Here is an 18475-nt window from a genome sequence, read left to right as displayed (position 1 = left end):
GTGCAATGACCCATCCACTCCCAGTCTTTATTCAAGCCTAATTTAATGGTGTCCAGTATGCAAATTAATTAAAACAAATTTTCTCCTGCTGATCATAGCCCACCTTATTTGGTTAGTCTTGTTGCATGCATCTGATGAAGTGGCGTTTTAGCCAATGAAAGATTATGCCCAAATAAATGTGTTAGTATCTAAGGTGCCACAAGTACGCCTCGTTCTTTTTTATTTGTACTTCAGTATCTCATCTTCATATTTATGAAGAAATCAGTTTTAACCTTCATGTCTGGTTATCTGCTTCTCCCTCAAGTCTCTTCACTTTCTTCCACATTGCCTCACATACATGGAATGCCCTCCCCAGGCTTGTCCACAAAGCCACCGTTCTCTTTTTTAAGTTACTCCTGAACACAAGAACAGTCATACTGGGTCAGACCAAAGGTCCGTCTAGCCCAGTATCCTGTCTTCCAACAGTGGCCAATGTCATCTGCCTCAGAAGGAATGAACAGAACAAGTGATCATCAACCATTAACCACAGATTTACTGTGCGTTGTGTGAAAAAATACTTCCTTTTGTTTGTTTTAAACCTGCAGCCTATTAATTTCATTTGGTGTCCCCTCATTCCTATGTTATGAGAAGACCCATTACTTCTGCAAAGCTATGTAAACTTAGCTAAATCATCAAGTTATTTATTTCATGAGTGAACTACTCATTTAAGAGAAGGGGTTGATAAGAAGTAAACTGTAATCAGTTGTGAACACTGCTCACTAGGGCCCTACGCCTACAATTTTCTGCATAAGCAGAGCCATTCATGGTCATTGAGCCCCAGTGAAGTTAAAGGGGCTCCAAAATCAAAAAGTCAAAGGGGAAGGGCCATGCAAAATTAATTGCAGAATTGGATCTTAGTCTTATAAAATGTATCCCTTTGTCCATCTTTTTAGGTTGTGATCCTGTAAGTTGTTCTACACAAGTGGATCCCTGAGTCAATATGGAACAACTTGTAGGATCAGAGTCCTTGGACTGGATATATGTTAAGGCAGGGATGTGTCTTTTTCTGGTTTGGGGAAGTGTGTAACACATTATTTTGGGTGCTATCACAACCTAAATAATAATGTACAAAGCTTTGGGTATTTTATATTTTCTGTTCTAAGCTAAACAAACTTCAGTACCTAAAAAAAAATGTCAATAAACAGATCAGACCACAATGGAGTAATAACCCACACACTCATGTACCTGAAATTTGTAATGACATAATTAAATTTTAAATGCAGTAATGGGGAATGGCTAGCTCTCCGTTTCTGCTTAGGCAAGGCTTTCAGTCATGTTCAAACATCTTTTAAAAGCAGTTGTGGTTAAACTGGTTTATAAAGTTGTTTGACTTACATGTGAACATGATTATGGGCCAGATCCTCAAAGGTATTTTGGTGCATAACTTGCATTGAAATCAATAGGAGTTTGGTTCCTAAATACATTCATAGATCTGAGTCTTTATAACCATGCATATTATGGTTCTATACATTGATACAAATGTCCATGTTTGAAAAAAATCAGCCTTAAATGAGGCCAACTAAACTAACACTTGTAACCTGCTAGAGATTCTTTGTGAGCTATTGGAAAGTAGTACCCTAAATGCCACTTTACCTATATTTATTGTGCAGCTCTTACTTACCTGCTTGCTTCACTGATGTGGATGAGGCTAGGCAACTGAATGAGGGTTGTGGACTCCGAAGTTAGATTAGAACTGAGAGCCTGAGAGAATGATGTTGATTTCAGGAGCCGGGGGGAGAGAGACGCGACAGGCGGTGGGTTTGCGGTGCGGTGTCACAGCGCACACGCGAAGCGGAAGATCGGGGGTTGCAGTGCGGAGCTGGGGGGCGGAGAGACACGCGACAGGCGGTGGGTTTGCGGTGCGGTGTCACAGCGCACACGCGAAGCGGAAGATCGGGGGTTGCAGTGCGGTGCTGGGGGGCGGAGAGAGACGCGACAGGCGGTGGGTTTGCGGTGCGGTGTCACAGCGCACACGCGAGGGCGGTAAATCCGGAGTCGCGCTGCATAAGCCCATTTCTCTGGGCAGGAGGCGAACGAGCCACTAGCACCAGACATACCAGGCCCCTGTTCCCTCGGTAACCCCGGGCCTGGTTTACATAATAAAACCCGCCCTCCCTGCCGTCGGGCCAGTAAGAATCACGCGCTTTATTTACTCCTCTCCAGACGGGCTTCCCATTGGCGGGGCCTGAAGCGTCACGTGACTCGGAGACGCGTTCTGCGAGTGCGAAGTTTACGCCGCTACCGAAGATGGCGGCCTCCATTGGCGCGGTTATCTATAGGGCTCTGCACAGCCGCCGCCACAGGAAGTTGCTGTCTATAGGTCAGGGGCTCTTCAGTGGGGCGCGGTGCCTTGTCGCGGAGGGGGAGACACATTTCGGATTCCAGAATGTGTCGGAGACGGAGAAAGGGGAGAAAGGTGAGGGGGGGTGGGAGCAAGGCGAGGCGACTTGGCCGGGGATCGAGGGGGAGAGGGAGAGGGGAAATGACTGCTGGACCGTTAAATACCCCCATGACTGGTGTAGTGTAGGAGGCAGTGCGGTCCAGTTATTGTGAAACAAAATGGACCGAGGAGACAGAGAGAGAGAAACACAGACACACCTACACCCACCCTCCTCCTCCTCCCAGTCACTTGCTCTCTCCATATATTCTTTCTTCTCCCTGTGTCTGGTCATTTATAGTGAGAACTCTGTGCTAGGGAGTGTTTTTTGCTCTGTACCTGAACGCTGCCTTGCACAACAGATCTCTGATCTTGGTTGGAAGTTGTTAGAGTTACCCTAATAGAAATAATAGCTTATTTACTCCTATAATAAATGGGTGCATTCTGTAGTTCAAGGATTAGCTGTCTGAGGGATGAGAATTTCCTAGCAAGTTAATGCTTACCTGAATGCTTTCAGGTAATCTATCTATAAATAACTTTTAAAACAAATTGCACTTCCTTCACATGGTGTTTCCTAGATTGGGAATGTGGTGAAATATAGGAATGTGTTGAAAGTAAATGCATGTAACAAAATATAAACTTTATGAAGTATGATAATCTAGCTAATGAAATTAAAAAAATAGGATTCTTGCCTGAGACTTTACAGGGCTATATGTTAGTATAGGCATAGGAAGAGGACAGTGAATACGTAGAAATGAAATTAAGTGGCATGCTATCCCCTGCTACCTCGAAGTGACATGTATTGCATGATAATGTAATTTTATTTCAGTTTACCATGTATTTGAAAGCGTGGCTAAGAAGTATGATATAATGAATGATTCAATGAGTCTGGGGATTCATCGGCTCTGGAAGGATATCCTGCTGCATCAAATGAACCCTTACCCAGGAACTCAGCTGCTAGACGTTGCTGGAGGGACAGGTGCACTCCATTTTATTTCTAGTACTACTATTAAGGAATACTATTTGCTGGAGTAATGATTCCTTAATGGAGAGCAGAAATTCATCTACCTATAGATTAAAATGGAAAATAAGTACAATATAGACAATAGAAATCATAGCTGCACTTAGTACAACATTTACATGACTTTCCAGAGAACACTGTGTAGTGCAGTGGTCCCCAAACTGTGGGGTGTGCCCTCTAGGGAGGCACGGAGAAACATTTGTGAGGGGGCGGGGGGGCTCGGTAGGGAGGGAAGACCACCCAGGCCTGCTCTGCCCTGGCCCAAATCCAAGCTTTGGCTCCCAGCTGTAGCTTCAGTCCTCCAGGGGGCACGAACAGATTACATTACGAGTAAGCAGGGACACAACATAAAAAGTTTGGGGACCACTGGTCTGGTGGCTAAATAAGGGGCCTGATATTGGGAATACTAGGTTGTAGTCTTTGTTCTGCCACACACACACTATGACCTTAAGCAAGTAATTAACTGCTCTGTCCCTCAGTTTCCCTATCTGGAGAATGACGATAACTTCTATTCTTCAAGGGGCAGGTTTGAGTCTTAGGCCTTGTCTACACTGCTACTTTACAGCGCTGAAACTTTCTTGCTCAGGGGTAGGTATGAAAAAACACACCCCTGAGCGATTCAACTTTCAGCTCTGTAAAGTGGCAGTGTAGATAGTACACCAGTGCTGGGAGCTACTCCCTTCATGGGGTTGGCTTTTTTACAGTGCTGGTGCCACAACTACACAGCCATGTTAAAGCAATGCTACAGCAGCACTTTAATGTTGGTAGTGAAGACATACCCTTAGTTTTCTAATGTTTTGAAGCACTTCAGATCCTTGAATAAAGCTGCTCCAGAAGTGCAAAGTATTACACTTAGAGAAAAAACGGTTACTTACCTTTTGTAACTGCTGTTCGTTGAGATGTGTTGCTCATGTCCATTCCATGTTAGGTGTGTGCTCTCACCACATGCACCAGTGCGGGAAGTTTTTCCCTCAGTGGTATCCATAAGGACCGGCTCTGGTGCCCTCAGGAGTGGCATACATATTTGCCAGTATAAGGGCACCACTGGCCCCCTCCCGCAGTACCTTCTTACTGCCAGTGACAGTGCTGGAAGCGTTTTCTTTACCCTTCTTCCCCCCCCCTCTTCCCACTATCACATTGTGTAAATAGTTCCAGATAAGTAGTTTATTTGGTCCCTTAATGACTAGCAAATAGTATTGTAGATGAGTTAGATAGTCCCCTCTAGGACTTACCCCACGAACAAGGCATGCCCTGACCTGGGCTTCAAGCCTTGTGATTGCTGTAAAAAGCCTATGCAGATCAACTACGCTTATCAAAGTTGCTTGAAGTATTTGGGAGAAGCCCCCGTTAGTGATGTGTCACATCTGCAAGAGCTTCCAGCAAAGGACTAAAAAGTAGCGGGACGTAAGCGCTCCTTGTGGAGTCAGCCCCCGAGATCAGACTCTGCAGCAATCACAGCAGCATGGGTGTGAAGTGTGCCACTGCCACTGGCCTCTTGGCACCTGTCCCAATCCCCGGTACCTGCTAAGAAGCAGGGGAAGCACACCAGAAGAGGGCATTCCCTGACATCCTGTATGGGAACGGGAAAGTCCAGAGAGCAGCATAGGTCCATGCAGGGCAGCAAGACTCTGGAGCCCGGCCAGGCATCTGCATCACAAGCAAGGCTATCTAGTCCGTCTAGCGATCCAGCAGCCACCCCTTACGCTTACAGACACTCTGTTTCAACTAACAGTAATGAGGGAAAGTGACTTGTTAATGTTTCATCTAAAAAAATAAAGCTAGGGAGCATGTTAGTTCCAGTTTATCTAAATATTAAAAGTCCTAACTTCCTGTTGAATATTTAATTTTTATAATGTCAGAAAATATTCCATATTTTGCATCTCCCTTTCAAAACTAATACAGGTGACATCGCCTTTCGGTTTATCAATTATGTTCGGTCCCAGTGGGAGCACCAGATCAAACAGAAACTGAAATCCCATCAGAATTTATCATGGGAGGAAATCTCTAAGAGTTACCAGGAAGAGGAACTTAAATTGCCAGGAGGTTCCCAAGTGGTGGTCTGTGACATTAATAAGGAAATGCTAAAGGTTGGAAAGCAGAAAGCACAACATCTTGGCTACTCTGAAGGTAAGTCCTGTATTATATCACTTCTATAGTAGGTCTGTGAGTGATAGAAACTTAGGATATGTCTACAGTACAGGATTATACCGATTTGACAGAAACCAGTTTTTTAAAACAGATTGTATAAAGTCGAGTGCACGCGGCCACACTAAGCACATTAATTCGGCGGTGTGCGTCCATGTACCGAGCTGGTGTCGATTTCTGGAGCGTTGCACTGTGGGTAGCTATCCCATAGTTCCCGCAGTCTCCCCTGCCCTTGGAATTCTGGGTTGAGATCCCAGTGCCTGATGGGGCAAAAAACACTCTCGTGGGTGGTTCTGGGTGCAGCCTCACCCCTCCCTCCGTGAAAGCAGCAGACAACCGTTTCGCGCCTTTTTTCCTGGGTGAACTGTGCAAACACCATAGCACAGCAAGCACAGACCCTGCTGAGCTCAAGAGAGCAATCATGGACGCTGTAAACACCTCACGCATTCTCGTGCAGTCTATGCTGAACCAGGACCTGCAAAACCAGGCGAGGAGGAGGCGGCTACGGCAGCACGGCGATGAGAGTGATGAGGACATGGACACAGAATTCTCTCAAACCGCGGGCCCCTGCGCTTTGGAGATCCTGCTGGTAATGGGGCAGGTTCTAGCCATTGAACGCCAATTTTGGGCCCGGGAAACAAGCACAGACTGGTGGGACCGCAGGTTTGGGACGATTCCCAGTGGCTGCGAAACTTTCGCATGCGTAAGGGCACTTTCATGGAACTTTGTGACTTGCTTTCCCCTGCCCTGAAACGCCACAATACCAAGATGAGAGCAGCCCTTACAGTTGAGAAGCGAGTGGCAATAACCCTCTGTGCAATGCCAGACAGCTACCAGTCAGTCAGGAATCAATTTGGAGTGGGAAAATCTACTGTGGGGGCTGCTGTGATGCAAGTAGCCAAAGCAGTCATTAAGCTGCTTCTTTGAAAGGTTGTGACTCTGGGAAATGTGCAGATCATAGTGGATGGCTTTGCTTCAAGGGGATTCCCTAACTGTTTGGGGGCGGGGGGAATAGATGGAATCCATATCCCTATCTTGGCACCAGGGCACCCAATATGTAAACCGCAAGGGGTACTGTTCAGTGGTGCTGCAAGCACTGGTGGATCACAAGGGACGTTTCACCAACATCCACGTGGGATGGCCAGGAAGGGTTCATGATGCTCACATCTTCAGGAACACTACTCTGTTTAAACGGCTCCAGCAAGGTCATTACTTCCCAGACCAGAAAATAACAGTTGGGGATGTTGAAATGCCTGTCGTTATCCTGGGGACCCAGCCTATCCCTTGATGCCATGGCTCATGAAGCCATACACAGGAAGCCTGGACAGCAGTCAGAAGCTGTTCAACTACAGGCTGAGCAAGTGCAGAATGGTGGTAGAATGTGCATTTGGCCGTTTAAAGGCGTGCTGGCGCACATTACTGGCGCACATTACTGACTCAATCAGACCTCAGCCAAACCAATGTCCCCTTTGTTATTGCTGTGTGCTCCACAATCTCTGTGAGAGTAAGGGGGAGACCTTTATGGCGGGGTGGGAGGCTGAGGCAAATCACCTGGCCACTGATTACACGCAGCCAGACACCAGGGCAATTAGAAGAGCACACCAGGAAGCGGTGCACATCAGAGAAGCTTTGAAAACGAGTTTCATCACTGGCCAGGATACGGTGTGACTGCTGTGTTTGTTTCCCCTTGATGAATCCCCTCCCCCCTCGCCTTGATTGTCTCCTTCCCTGTAAACAACCCACCCTCCCCCTTAGGTTACAGCTTGCTTAAGGAAATAAAGTCACTATTGTTTAAAAATCATGTATTCCTTATTAATTCATTATAAAAAGAGGTAGAGAACTGACAAGGGAGCCCGGGTGTGGTTTGGGAGGAGGATAGGAGGGAAGGAAAAGGCCACTAAAAAAATTACAAAGTAATGACAGCCTTTTGGTTGGGCTGTCCATGGGGGTGGAGTGGGCGGGTGCACGGAGGCTCCCCCCACATGTTCTTACACGTCTGGGTGAGGAGGATGTGGAACATGTTGAGGGGTGAGGGTGGTTATACAGGGGCTGCAGTGGCACTCTGTGACCCTGCTGCTGTTCCTGAAGCTCCACCAGACGCCGGAGCATGTCAGTTTGATCACACAGCAGCTCCAGAGTTGCATCCCACCACCGCTGATCTTCCTGCCTACACCTCTGATCTTCCTGCTGCCACCTCTCATCTTGAGCGTCCCTCCTGTCCTCACGTTCACTGGCATCTTTCCTGTAATTTGCTATCACGTCTTTCCACTCATTCAGATGAGCTCTTTCATTGCGGGTCACTTCCATGATTTCCAAGAACATTTTGTCTTGTGTCTTTTTTTTTCTGCCGCCTTATCTGAGAGAGCCTTTGGGATGGAATAGGGAGGCTTGAAAAATTTGCAGCTGCATGAGGGAGGGGAAAAAAGGGAGAGAAGTATTTTAAAAGATACATTTTACAGAACAATGCTTATACTCTTTCACAGTGAACAACACTATTCACCTTACATAGCACATGTGATTTGACTACAAGGTCGCATTTTGCATCTTAATATTGAGTGCCTATGGCTCTGTTGTTAGAGATCTCGCAGACGCAGGTCCGGGCAGCAGAATTCGGCTTGCATGCAGCCATGGTAAGCCATTTTCTTCTGCAGCCTTCCTATATCCAGCCCCCTCCTTTACCAAATAGCAAGCAAAGCCCATTCAGTGCTGCTGCTTTCCTGTTAACATGCAGCAGCAGAAACCATCCCCCCATCCAATTCTCTGGGATGATCGCTTTACCCCTCCTCCCACCGCGTGGTTCATATCATGGAAGATCACTGCTAAACAGCCCCCTTCCCCCCCCCCCATGTGGCTGGTAGCAGGGAAGATCCCTGCTAGCCAAACGCGAAAAAGCTCAGCGCCAATCACCTGCCCCCCTTCCCCCTGCTTGGCTACCTGCAAGGAAGGATTTCTTTTAAGCAACAGGCAAAGAGCCCAGTAGGAATGGCCATCTCTGTCCCCTTAATTAAATTCTGGAATTTCAACCAGGTTACCATGAACGATATCACTCTCCTGAGGATAACACAGCGAGATAAAGAACGGATGTTGCTTCAATGCCAGCAAACACTGGGACCATACGTAGCTAGGCTTTGTCATGCAATGATACCAGATTACTTGCTACATGCATGGTGTGGTCAAGTGTCCTACCATGGAGGACGGAATAAGGCTGCCCTGCCCAGAAACCTGCAAAGGCTTTTGGAGTACCTCCAGGAGAGCTTCATGGAGATGTCCCTGGAGGATTTCCACTCCATCCCCAGATATGTTAACAGACTTTTCCAGTAACTGTACTGGCCACGAATGCATCCCAAGTCCTCAGGGCAAATTAATCATTAAAAAACGCTTGCTTTTAAACCATGTTTTATATTTACAAAGGTACACTCACCAGAGGTCCCTTCATTGTGTGGGATAGTGGCTTGGGAGGGCTGGGAGGGTAATTCCGTCAGGGTGAGAAAAAGCTCCTGGCTGTTGGGGCAAATGGAGTGCTGTGTGCTCTATGCAAGCTCATCATCCTATTCCTCCTCCTCATCTTCCCCGTCCGCAGAATCCTCAGCCATGGCTGAGATTACCACCCCCACCTCGGAATCCACGGACAGGGGTGGGGTAGTGGTTGCGGACCCCCCAAGAATTGCATGCAGCTAAACGTAGAAGCAGCATGTTTTCGGCCCTGCCCCGGACCTTCCGTTTGCTTCTTTGGTTTTCTGGGAGGCTTGTCTGAGCTCCTTAACTTTCACACGGCACTGTAGTGAGTCCCTGGTGTGGCCTCTTTGCATCATGACCTTGGAAATTTTTTCAAATGTTTTTTCATTTCATCTTTTGGAACAGAGTTCTGTTAGCACGGAATCCTCTCCCCATACAGCGATCAGATCCAGTACCTCCCGTGCAGTCCATGCTGGAGCTCTTTTTCGATTCTCAGGAGACTGCACTGTTACCTGTGCTGATAAGCTCTGCATCGCCACCCGTGCTGATCAGCTCTCCACGCTGGCTAAACAGGAAATGAAATTCAAAAGTTTGCGGGACTTTTCCTGTCTACCCAGCTAGTGCATCCGAGTTCAGATGGCTTTCCAGAGCGGTCACAATGGTGTACTGTAGGATACCGCCCAGGGGCCAATACCGTCGAATTGCAGCCACACTAACCCTAATCCGACATGGCAATACCGATTTCAGCGCTACTCCCCTTGTCGGGGAGGAGTACAGAAATCGGTTTTAAGAGTCCTTATATCGATATAACGGGCCTCGTTGTGTGGACGGTTGCAGGGTTAAATCGGTTTAACTCTGCTAAAGTCGGTATAAACGCGTAGTGTAGACCAGACCTGTGATGCTAAAAAATCCCTATGTAGCAATAGTCCAAAATTCTACTTGCTTATTTGCCAGGAGCACTAACTGTTCTGATGGACAAATATCAGGTGTAGGTTCTTTATCCTCAACAGTATGGAAAGAATGGGTAAGTAAGATGATGTACATGAGCTGGCCAATTGTCATGACAATTCTGCAACTGTGAGTTATACTCTCTATAGATATCAGAGGGGTAGCCGTGTTAGTCTGGATCTGTAAAAGCAGCAAAGAATCCTGTGGCACCTTATAGACTAACAGACTATTACTAACAGTTTGTTAGTCTATAAGGTGCCACAGGATTCTTTGCTACTCTCTATAGAGGCACAGTGAGTCTTTTTAACACTTGTATCTCTTTGAAAATATGAGTCTGAGTATTAATCTGAAACCAAGTGTTTGATTCTCCTTCAGAATCATCCAGTGAGCAAAATACTGCTCTGTTACACCAATGCAATTCTACTGAGTGTAGTCAAGCTGCATAGGTACAAAATAGGATAGTTTGGCCCTAAAAATCTAACTACACCACAGATCTCATAAGCAATACTTTAAAAATCAAAGCAGCGAATAAAAATGTCATGAGCCCAAAGGGCGGGGAACCTATGTAGAGATAATACCTCCAATAGAGAGTAGGTTATAGTGCTTTTGGAATCTGAGTCATATTAAATATTTAGTTTGCAGGTCAATGGGGTAGTTCAGTGAGTGATCTCTAGAAATCCTTTTGGGGACCACATTGGTCCTTTCAATCAGGATTAATTTAAGAAGTAATTAATTAATAAATTGTGCTTGATGCACAGTATTTGTAGAATAGTTGTTTGTCCTCTCCTACTTCAATTACAGAAACATTCCTTAAATAAGATTTACTATATGTATTTAAATGTGGTATATTTTATATAAAACTTTGTTTTAAATTGGTTTTAAAAACACTGTTTAATACCAGTCCTTGTTTCAAAGTAAACTAAAGATTTATCAACAGTAACTGGAAAATACAGTCAGTCTCAACATTTGAAGTACCTTTTGAAACTTTTAAAACTTGACTGAAAACGTGAACAGAATTTCAACTCCCTCATTTCCTCTTGATGAACTTTTGGGGGAGCAGTTACAATTTTTAGTCTTACGTACCCCAAACCAATTACTACACCCAGCTCTCTCTGCACTCCTGATTACCTCATTGGTGCAGGTAGTGCATAGAGAAATAACTGTGGGGGAAACAGATCAATGTTTTTCAAGTAGAGAAAAAATTAGCAAGGTAAAAATATTTTCCCCCCAGGCTTATTCAAAAGAATTGCACATATTGGTGAACACCAAAAGATAATTAATGTTTCTTCTTTTTTAAGCTGGAGAAGAAAATGTGCTATATGTAGGTAAAATGATGTAAAGGAATCCTGTAGAGGGCTCGTTTTGTATTGTGTTGATGAAACACTGAATGACTTTAATAATGTCTGTGATTTCCTGCCCCACCCCTCATCCTAGTAGTTGCTTAAGTAAGCTAATGATTTCTCATAGAAGTAACTTGGTCATCTAGGCTAGTGTGTGACTTAGAAACTAGATAAGATCATTTTAAATGCCTGTTCTCAAGTATCAGTGTCAGCTTCTTGATTTCTTCTCACTTACCCCGACTTCATGCCTTCTTCCAGAAGGGGGAGCTCAAAGGTCAAACACTGGCTTTCTGGCCTCTAGTTGTAGCCCGGGGGTCGGCAACCTTTCAGAAGTGGTGTGCCGAGTCTCCATTGATTCACTCTGATTAAGGTTTCATGTGCCAGTAATACGTTTACATTTTTAGACCATCTCTTTCGCTGAGTCTATAATATATAACTAAACTATTGTTGCATGTAAAGTAAATAAGGTTTTCAAAATGTTTTAGAAGCTTCATTTAAAATTAAATTAAAATGCAGAGCCTCCCGGAGTGGTGGCCAGGACCTGGGCAGTGTGAGTGCCACTGAAAATCAGTTCACGTGCCGCCTTTGGCACACGTGCCATAGGTTGCTTACCCCTGTGTAGCCCATCATCTTCTTTGTTGCTATAATAATCTTTTGTTACTCTCCAGTGCTGATAAATAGAGAGACAATAACCAGTGGGTTCAAACAAAGAAATGTTGTTTTGGGGCAACTTTTTATGAAATGTCTGCATTTCATAAAATCCATATAAAACGTGGAAACTCCCATGTGTGGATGGAACAGGACATTTGCTCCTACCAGTATTTATCTATTTTTAAAAAATGTATATGACTCCAAGATTATTTAATTCCACCCTATGATTCTTCCTTCTGTAGTCATATAGGATTCATGACCACAATTTACTTTCTGTCATGAAACTCATTCTGACATCAAAACAAATGCATACATTTTCAGTGTTTTGTGGACTTCGTACAACACATTGCAAAAACTATCCCCATGAGTGATTGTAATAGTGAGAATGTTGCAGAAGGGAATCCTTACACTAAAACATAGGGGCAGCCAAATAACTGTTGCTGTCTTCTGCCATGCTAAAGAAGTAGGTTCCGTCTCATTTCCCCCAGTCTGAAGTACTGTGGGTAGAGCATGCCTCGCTCCAGTGGGGAGGAGGAAGTCTTTGATTTAGGAACAAGTTTGTTGGCCTTCTTCCTTGTCTGATGGGGAATTGCCATGATGCAGGACCTTGAAGGGTAGCAGGAATAAACTTGAGGTGTCCTCCCTAACAAAAAGAAGAATCACAGTATGATTTAAAAATTATATATTAAGGCTGCTGATTAATCACAGTTAACTCACACGATTAACTCAAAAAAATTAACCACGATTAACTGCAGTTTTAATCGCACTGGTAAATAATAGAATTATATATTCTGGATGTTTTTCTGTATTTTCAAATATAATATCAGTTAAAACACAGAATACAAAGTGTGCAGTACTTACCTTACATTATTTTTATTACAAATACTTACAGTGTAAAAATGATAAAAGAAATAGTATTTTTCAATTTACCTCACACAAGTACCATAGTGCAATCTCTTTATCCTGAAAGTGCAATTTACAAATGTAGATTTTTTTTTTTTGTTACATAACTGCACTCAACAATGTAAAATTTTAGAACCTACAAGTTCACTATGTCCTACTTGTTCACCCAATGACTAAGAGAAACAAGTTTGTTTACATTCATGGGAGATAATGCTGCCCACTTCTTATTTACAAATGGCACCTGAAAGTGAGAACAAATGTTCGCATGGCACTTTTGTAGCTGGCACTGATGTGCCAGATGTGCCTAAACATTCATGTGCCCTTTCATGCTTTGGCCACCATTCCAGAGGACATGCTTCCATCCTGATGACGCTCGTTAATATGTTAATTAAATTAATGACTGAACTCCTTGTGGGAGAAATGTATGTCTCCTGCTCTGTGTTTTACCTGCATTCTGCCATATATTTTATGTTATAGCAGTCTTGGATGATGACCCATCATATTGTTCATTTTAAGAACAGTTTCACTGCAGATTGACAAAATGCAAAAAAGGTACCAACGTGAGATTTCTAAAAATAGGTACAGCATTCTACCCAAGATTTAAGGATCTGAAGTGCCTTTCAAAATCTGATTGGGATGGGGTATTGAAGCATGCTTTTAGAAGTCTTAAAAGAGGAACACTCCAAAGCAGAAATTGCAGAACCTGAACCACCAAAAACGAAAATCAACCTTCTGCTAGTGGCATCTGACTCAGATGATGAAAATGAACATGTGTCGGTCTGCACTGCTATGGATCGTTATCGAGCAGAACCGAACATCAGCATGGACGCATGTCCTCTGGAATGGTGGTTGAAGCATGAAGGGACATATGAATCTTTAGTGCATCTGGCACATAAATATTTTGCAACGCCGGCTATAACACTGCAATGCAAACGCCTATTCTCACTTATAGGTGACGTAAACAAGAAGCGAGCAGCTGCAAATGTAAACAAACTTGTTTGTCTGAGCAATTGGCTGAACATGAAGTATGGCTGAGTGGACTTGTTGGCTCTAAAGTTTTACATTGTTTTATTTTTAACGCAGTTATTTTTTGTACATAACTCTACATTTGTAAGTTCAACTTTCATGATAAAGGGATTGCATTACAGTGCTTGTATTAGATGAATTGAAAAATACTATTTCTTTTGGTTTTTTTACAGTGCAAACACTTGTACTCAAAAATATAAAGTGAGCACTGTACATTTTGTATTCTGTGTTGTAATTGAAATCAATATATATGAAAATGTGGAAAACATCCAAAAATATTCATTAAAATATTCTATTAATGTTTAACAGAGCAATTAATTGTGATTAATTTTTTTAATCGCTTGACAGCCCTATTATATATGTATTACCTTTGCCAAAACAGAGTGAAGATCTAGTCTTTCTGAAAGTTTTCTGGGATGAGCAGCTCCTAGTATATATGTGAGTTTTTGTTGTATTTTTTTAAGGCTTGTCATGGGTGGTTGGGAATGCAGAAGAGCTGCCCTTCAATGACAACAAGTTTGATGTTTACACAATTGCCTTTGGAATACGGAATGTAACTCATATTGACCAGGTAAGCAGGGCAACATGTCTTGGGATATACAGTTCTCCTGGGCTTTCTGGGCACCAAGAAAAGAAGAAACACTCCTGTTATGAGGGAACCTCTGTTTCAGCTTCTCGCGTGTAAAAGAAACTGGGATATAGCCCTACAGTTTGGTTGAATGAAAAGAAATTGAGGTTAATAAATATCCTGCCCTTCTAGGGGCATCATAGGGTTCAGATTTTTACCATGGAGATAAGCATGGTATAAATACTTGCATACATTTTTCTGGGAAGCTCCGAGTAGTCCTTACTTAAAAATTAAAAAATATTTGTAAGCACTCTAGCAAGTAATGTCACCGATTTCAATTGGGACCTGGTATTTTGAGATTGGTTATAACTGTTCTGCCTGAGAGGATATTTTTGATCAAACTGGGAATTGCATGTAATATTCCATGTGCTGAGATGTGCTTTGAATCCCTTAAAGTGTAATTACTTGTTTACACAACTGATGAAAGACTTTCTGCATGTCCGCTTCTTTTTGCTTTGGTTTTGTAGTGTTATCTCCTATCTTCAGGAAGAAGGTGGATGTAGCTTGAAATCTTATTATGAATCTTTGGATATTTGCTAGTAGGCTGCAATACCTAATGTTTAATACCATCCTAAAGTAGGCCAATCTCACCGAAAAGCAACAGATATGATTTAAAAATATAATAGTGCAGCCATATTGAGCTTCTCTGACCTGAGTGGGTTGAGTTTAGCCTGACAGAAAGGGACTTATGTGAAAATGTTACCTAATTTAAAGCATACATACAGTTTTAGGCCCACAATGGATAGGTGGGTGGTATTATTGTCCAAGTCTAAATATTTTATTTTCCCTATGAAAATCCCAGGACACTTTGGTGACTTTAACCAGAACAGTCTTTCTTCTGCTTGGACTGTGCCCAACCCAAGGAGGTGGAGCATCCATGTTTCACATCCTCATGAGATTATAATAGGGAAGGTGCTTTCCTACACTGTGTTCATCCACTTTTGATCTCTCTCAGGCACTACAGGAGGCATATCGTGTGCTGAAACCAGGAGGGAGATTTCTGTGTCTGGAATTCAGTCAAGTCAACAACCCCCTTATTTCCAGGTTGGAATATGTAAATTTTTGTCTTTTCTCTCCTCTCATAAGGGTTTTTCTTGAGCTGGGACAAAAACATGTGGAAGAATCCTAAGCCCTTGAAACACTATCGCACACTTAAATCCAAACTCTGTAGAAATCCACAGCAAAGATGATATACAGAGACTAATTAATTCCTCTTTAGGAAAAAGTTAGTCCTAGGTGGTTTTATTTTAGTGTCTGCATGTTAATCTGCAATTCGTCTCTTTGGACAGGCTCTATGACTTGTACAGTTTCCAGGTTATCCCTGTTCTGGGTGAGATTATTGCTGGAGATTGGAAATCCTACCAGTACCTTGTGGAAAGCATCCGACGTTTTCCAGCCCAGGTAACAAGGTGCTCTGCTTGAACTTTTAGTGTATTGTCACCATGGGGTCAGCTGGGTTATGGGTAAAGAGACTAGGCCTTTAAGAAGGCATATGCTAGTTTACTTCTGCTAATTTCAGTTACTCCTCCCCCCACACAAAATGACTGACAGGGATATGAGAGAGGTCTACACAATCATGAATGGTGTGGAGAAAGTAAATCAGGAAGTGTTGTTTGCCCCTTCACATAATACAAGAACCAGGGATCACTCAACAAAATTAATAGGCAACAGGTTTAAAACAAACATAAGAAAGTACTTCATACAACAGTCCACCTTTGGAACTCATTGCCATGGATGTTGTAAAGACCAAAATTATTACTGGGTTAAAAAAAAATTAAGCTTATGGAGGCTATGTCCAGCAATAACTGTTAGCCAAGCTGGTTAGGTATGCAACCCTATGCTCTAGGTGTCCCTGGCCAGAAGCTGCGACTGGATGACCGGGGATGGATCACCCTATAATTGCTGTGTCCTGTTCATTCCTTCCAAAGCACCTGGCCCCAGCCATTGTCAGAAGACAAGATACTGGACTAGATGGAGCATTGGTCTGACCTAGTCTGGCTATTCTTATGTTCTTTATTACTATATTTCAGGATGAGTTCAAGGCAATGGTTGAAGATGCAGGTTTTCTGAAAGTGGAATATCGAAATCTAACATCGGGCATTGTAGCCATTCACTCAGGTTTCAAACTGTGACCCTCCTACTTTGCAAGGCTCTTGAAGGATAAAGGGTATTTCTCCTGAGGAAGCTAAAACCAATGCAACTCCAAAAACTTCACTGCCAAGATGGACTGAGGGGAGGGGAAGATTTGGTCCCTCTGCAGAATCTAAAGCTTCAGACTTTGGGTTTCTGAGAAGTTTAAATTATGTTCTTACAACCAGGTCAAGACCTGGAATCCCTCTGCCAATTAGGTACTTATGTAAGTATGGGTCAAGTGATTCCTTGATGCCTGGTTTGTGCTCACTCTCAACTGATTACCACTTTTCCCAAACCTCGCAGACAGTGACTTTTGTATTAGACTTGTTTAGTATATATTATTTTCTAAAGTACAGTGTGAGGATATGGCAAAAATTACACTTAACTTATCTAAGCTTGACAGCATATACTCCATATAGTAATAGAACTGGTTGAAGATAGATATGGACCAACTTGCCTTGAAACAAGATATCACCTTATATTGTATTGAAGTAATGACTCTAGTTCAAGGTAGGTATGGAAATATGGGCAACACCTAAAATTACAGATGTGAGACACAGGGTTTGTGTATTTATTTTAAAGATCATATTAAATTTTATATATCAGTCTTTCACTTGTGTGGTAAATGTCTCACTGATCTCTGAAGACTTGTCTGCAGAAGTAGTAAGTTATTAATGTATTTCCTCAATGATGGGGATAAAGTTCTGAAAGAATCTGTTCATTGTCCTCACTTTAACTATACTGTCATGAAACAGTGCTATAGTTGTGAAATACACTACCCATCACCTTATACCATGTCTGAAGAAATTTTCCACTCTTTTACCTCTGTATCCTGTTAAGACTGACAAGTTACTCAGATCCAAGGAAACTTCTGCAGTAATGAATGTGGAAAAACTAGAAATATTGTATTAATCTTATCCTGTCTTTACTTACCCTTATTTGAGCTGCATTCTGGTAGTTTGTTTACCAAAGTTTCAAGTGTGTAGTTTAATTCAGTTCTTACTAGCTTCCTGAAGGTTTAGTAATTTGTGTTTCTATACCAGAATAAGTGTGTAGGATTGAAATGTGGTAAGTACCCAAGGGAAAAGATAGCCACAGAGTTGTCTAGCTCAGACTGCATAATTGGTAGAAACAAATCATAAGCAGGCTTGATACATAGCAGAAGTTATTGTAATCTGCTAGTAACTTGCAAAATGGTAATCGATATAGTAGTATAAAATATCTATTAAAGGAGCTTGGATGCAATGTGATTTCATATGCCCTTAGATAAATCACATTAATCAGCTCTTGGTGCATCATCTATTGTAGGACTACCACCTAATTCACTAGGTTAACAGGTTCCTGCTACAGCAGGACACTTAACCTAATCATTTAGAATTCAGGACATTGTCTGTCAAACTACTTCCACTGGAATCTAGATCAGATCAGTAAGTAGATATTTTACTCTTCCACCTCAAAAAAAATTTTCAAACAAGTATTAAGCAAGATTCATAACTGTAGAACAATTAATACTCAAGTGTTAAACATGGAAGCATAACGTAATTGAACATTACTTCTATACTAATGAAGAGCATCATAAAGCCTCATGCATATTGAATAGCTGTTGTACTACTATCCTTCACAGTACAATTGTTGCAGTGCTACTTCTAATGAGGCTTTTAAAACAAAAGCACTACCCTATCTCCCTTTTTACCTTACCTTTTCCTGCCTTGGTACCTGATAAGGCTGGCATACCTTCTCCAAAAGCTGCTGTAACTTTCAAGTGTAGAGCAGCAGAAACATGATGGCTAAGGATTCTTGGTACTGAA

The 18475-nt window shown here is 42.7% G+C and overlaps 1 protein-coding gene across 2 annotated transcripts; it reads left to right on the top strand.

Moving 5' to 3' along the window:
• The first annotated feature begins 1756 nt into the window (after nt 1-1756).
• Nucleotides 1757-17579, top strand: COQ5 (coenzyme Q5, methyltransferase). 2 transcript variants are annotated; one of them, XM_050923653.1, is made up of 8 exons: nt 1757-1981; nt 2203-2455; nt 3246-3395; nt 5340-5564; nt 14371-14477; nt 15490-15578; nt 15824-15935; nt 16565-17579. In XM_050923653.1, exons 2-8 carry the CDS (start codon nt 2287-2289, stop codon nt 16664-16666), a joined length of 954 nt encoding a protein of 317 aa, XP_050779610.1. In that variant the 5' UTR covers nt 1757-1981; nt 2203-2286; the 3' UTR covers nt 16667-17579. The 2 variants fall into 2 exon arrangements, with proteins under 2 accessions (XP_050779610.1, XP_050779609.1); XM_050923652.1 differs by lacking the exon at nt 1757-1981 and having other exon boundaries at nt 2208-2455; nt 15824-15943.
• Nucleotides 17580-18475: the final 896 nt, after the last annotated feature.

This window comes from Gopherus flavomarginatus, chromosome 15 (genome assembly GCF_025201925.1).
Source record: "Gopherus flavomarginatus isolate rGopFla2 chromosome 15, rGopFla2.mat.asm, whole genome shotgun sequence".
Lineage (NCBI taxonomy): Eukaryota > Metazoa > Chordata > Testudines > Testudinidae > Gopherus > Gopherus flavomarginatus.
This window is presented reverse-complemented; position numbering and strand designations above follow the sequence as displayed.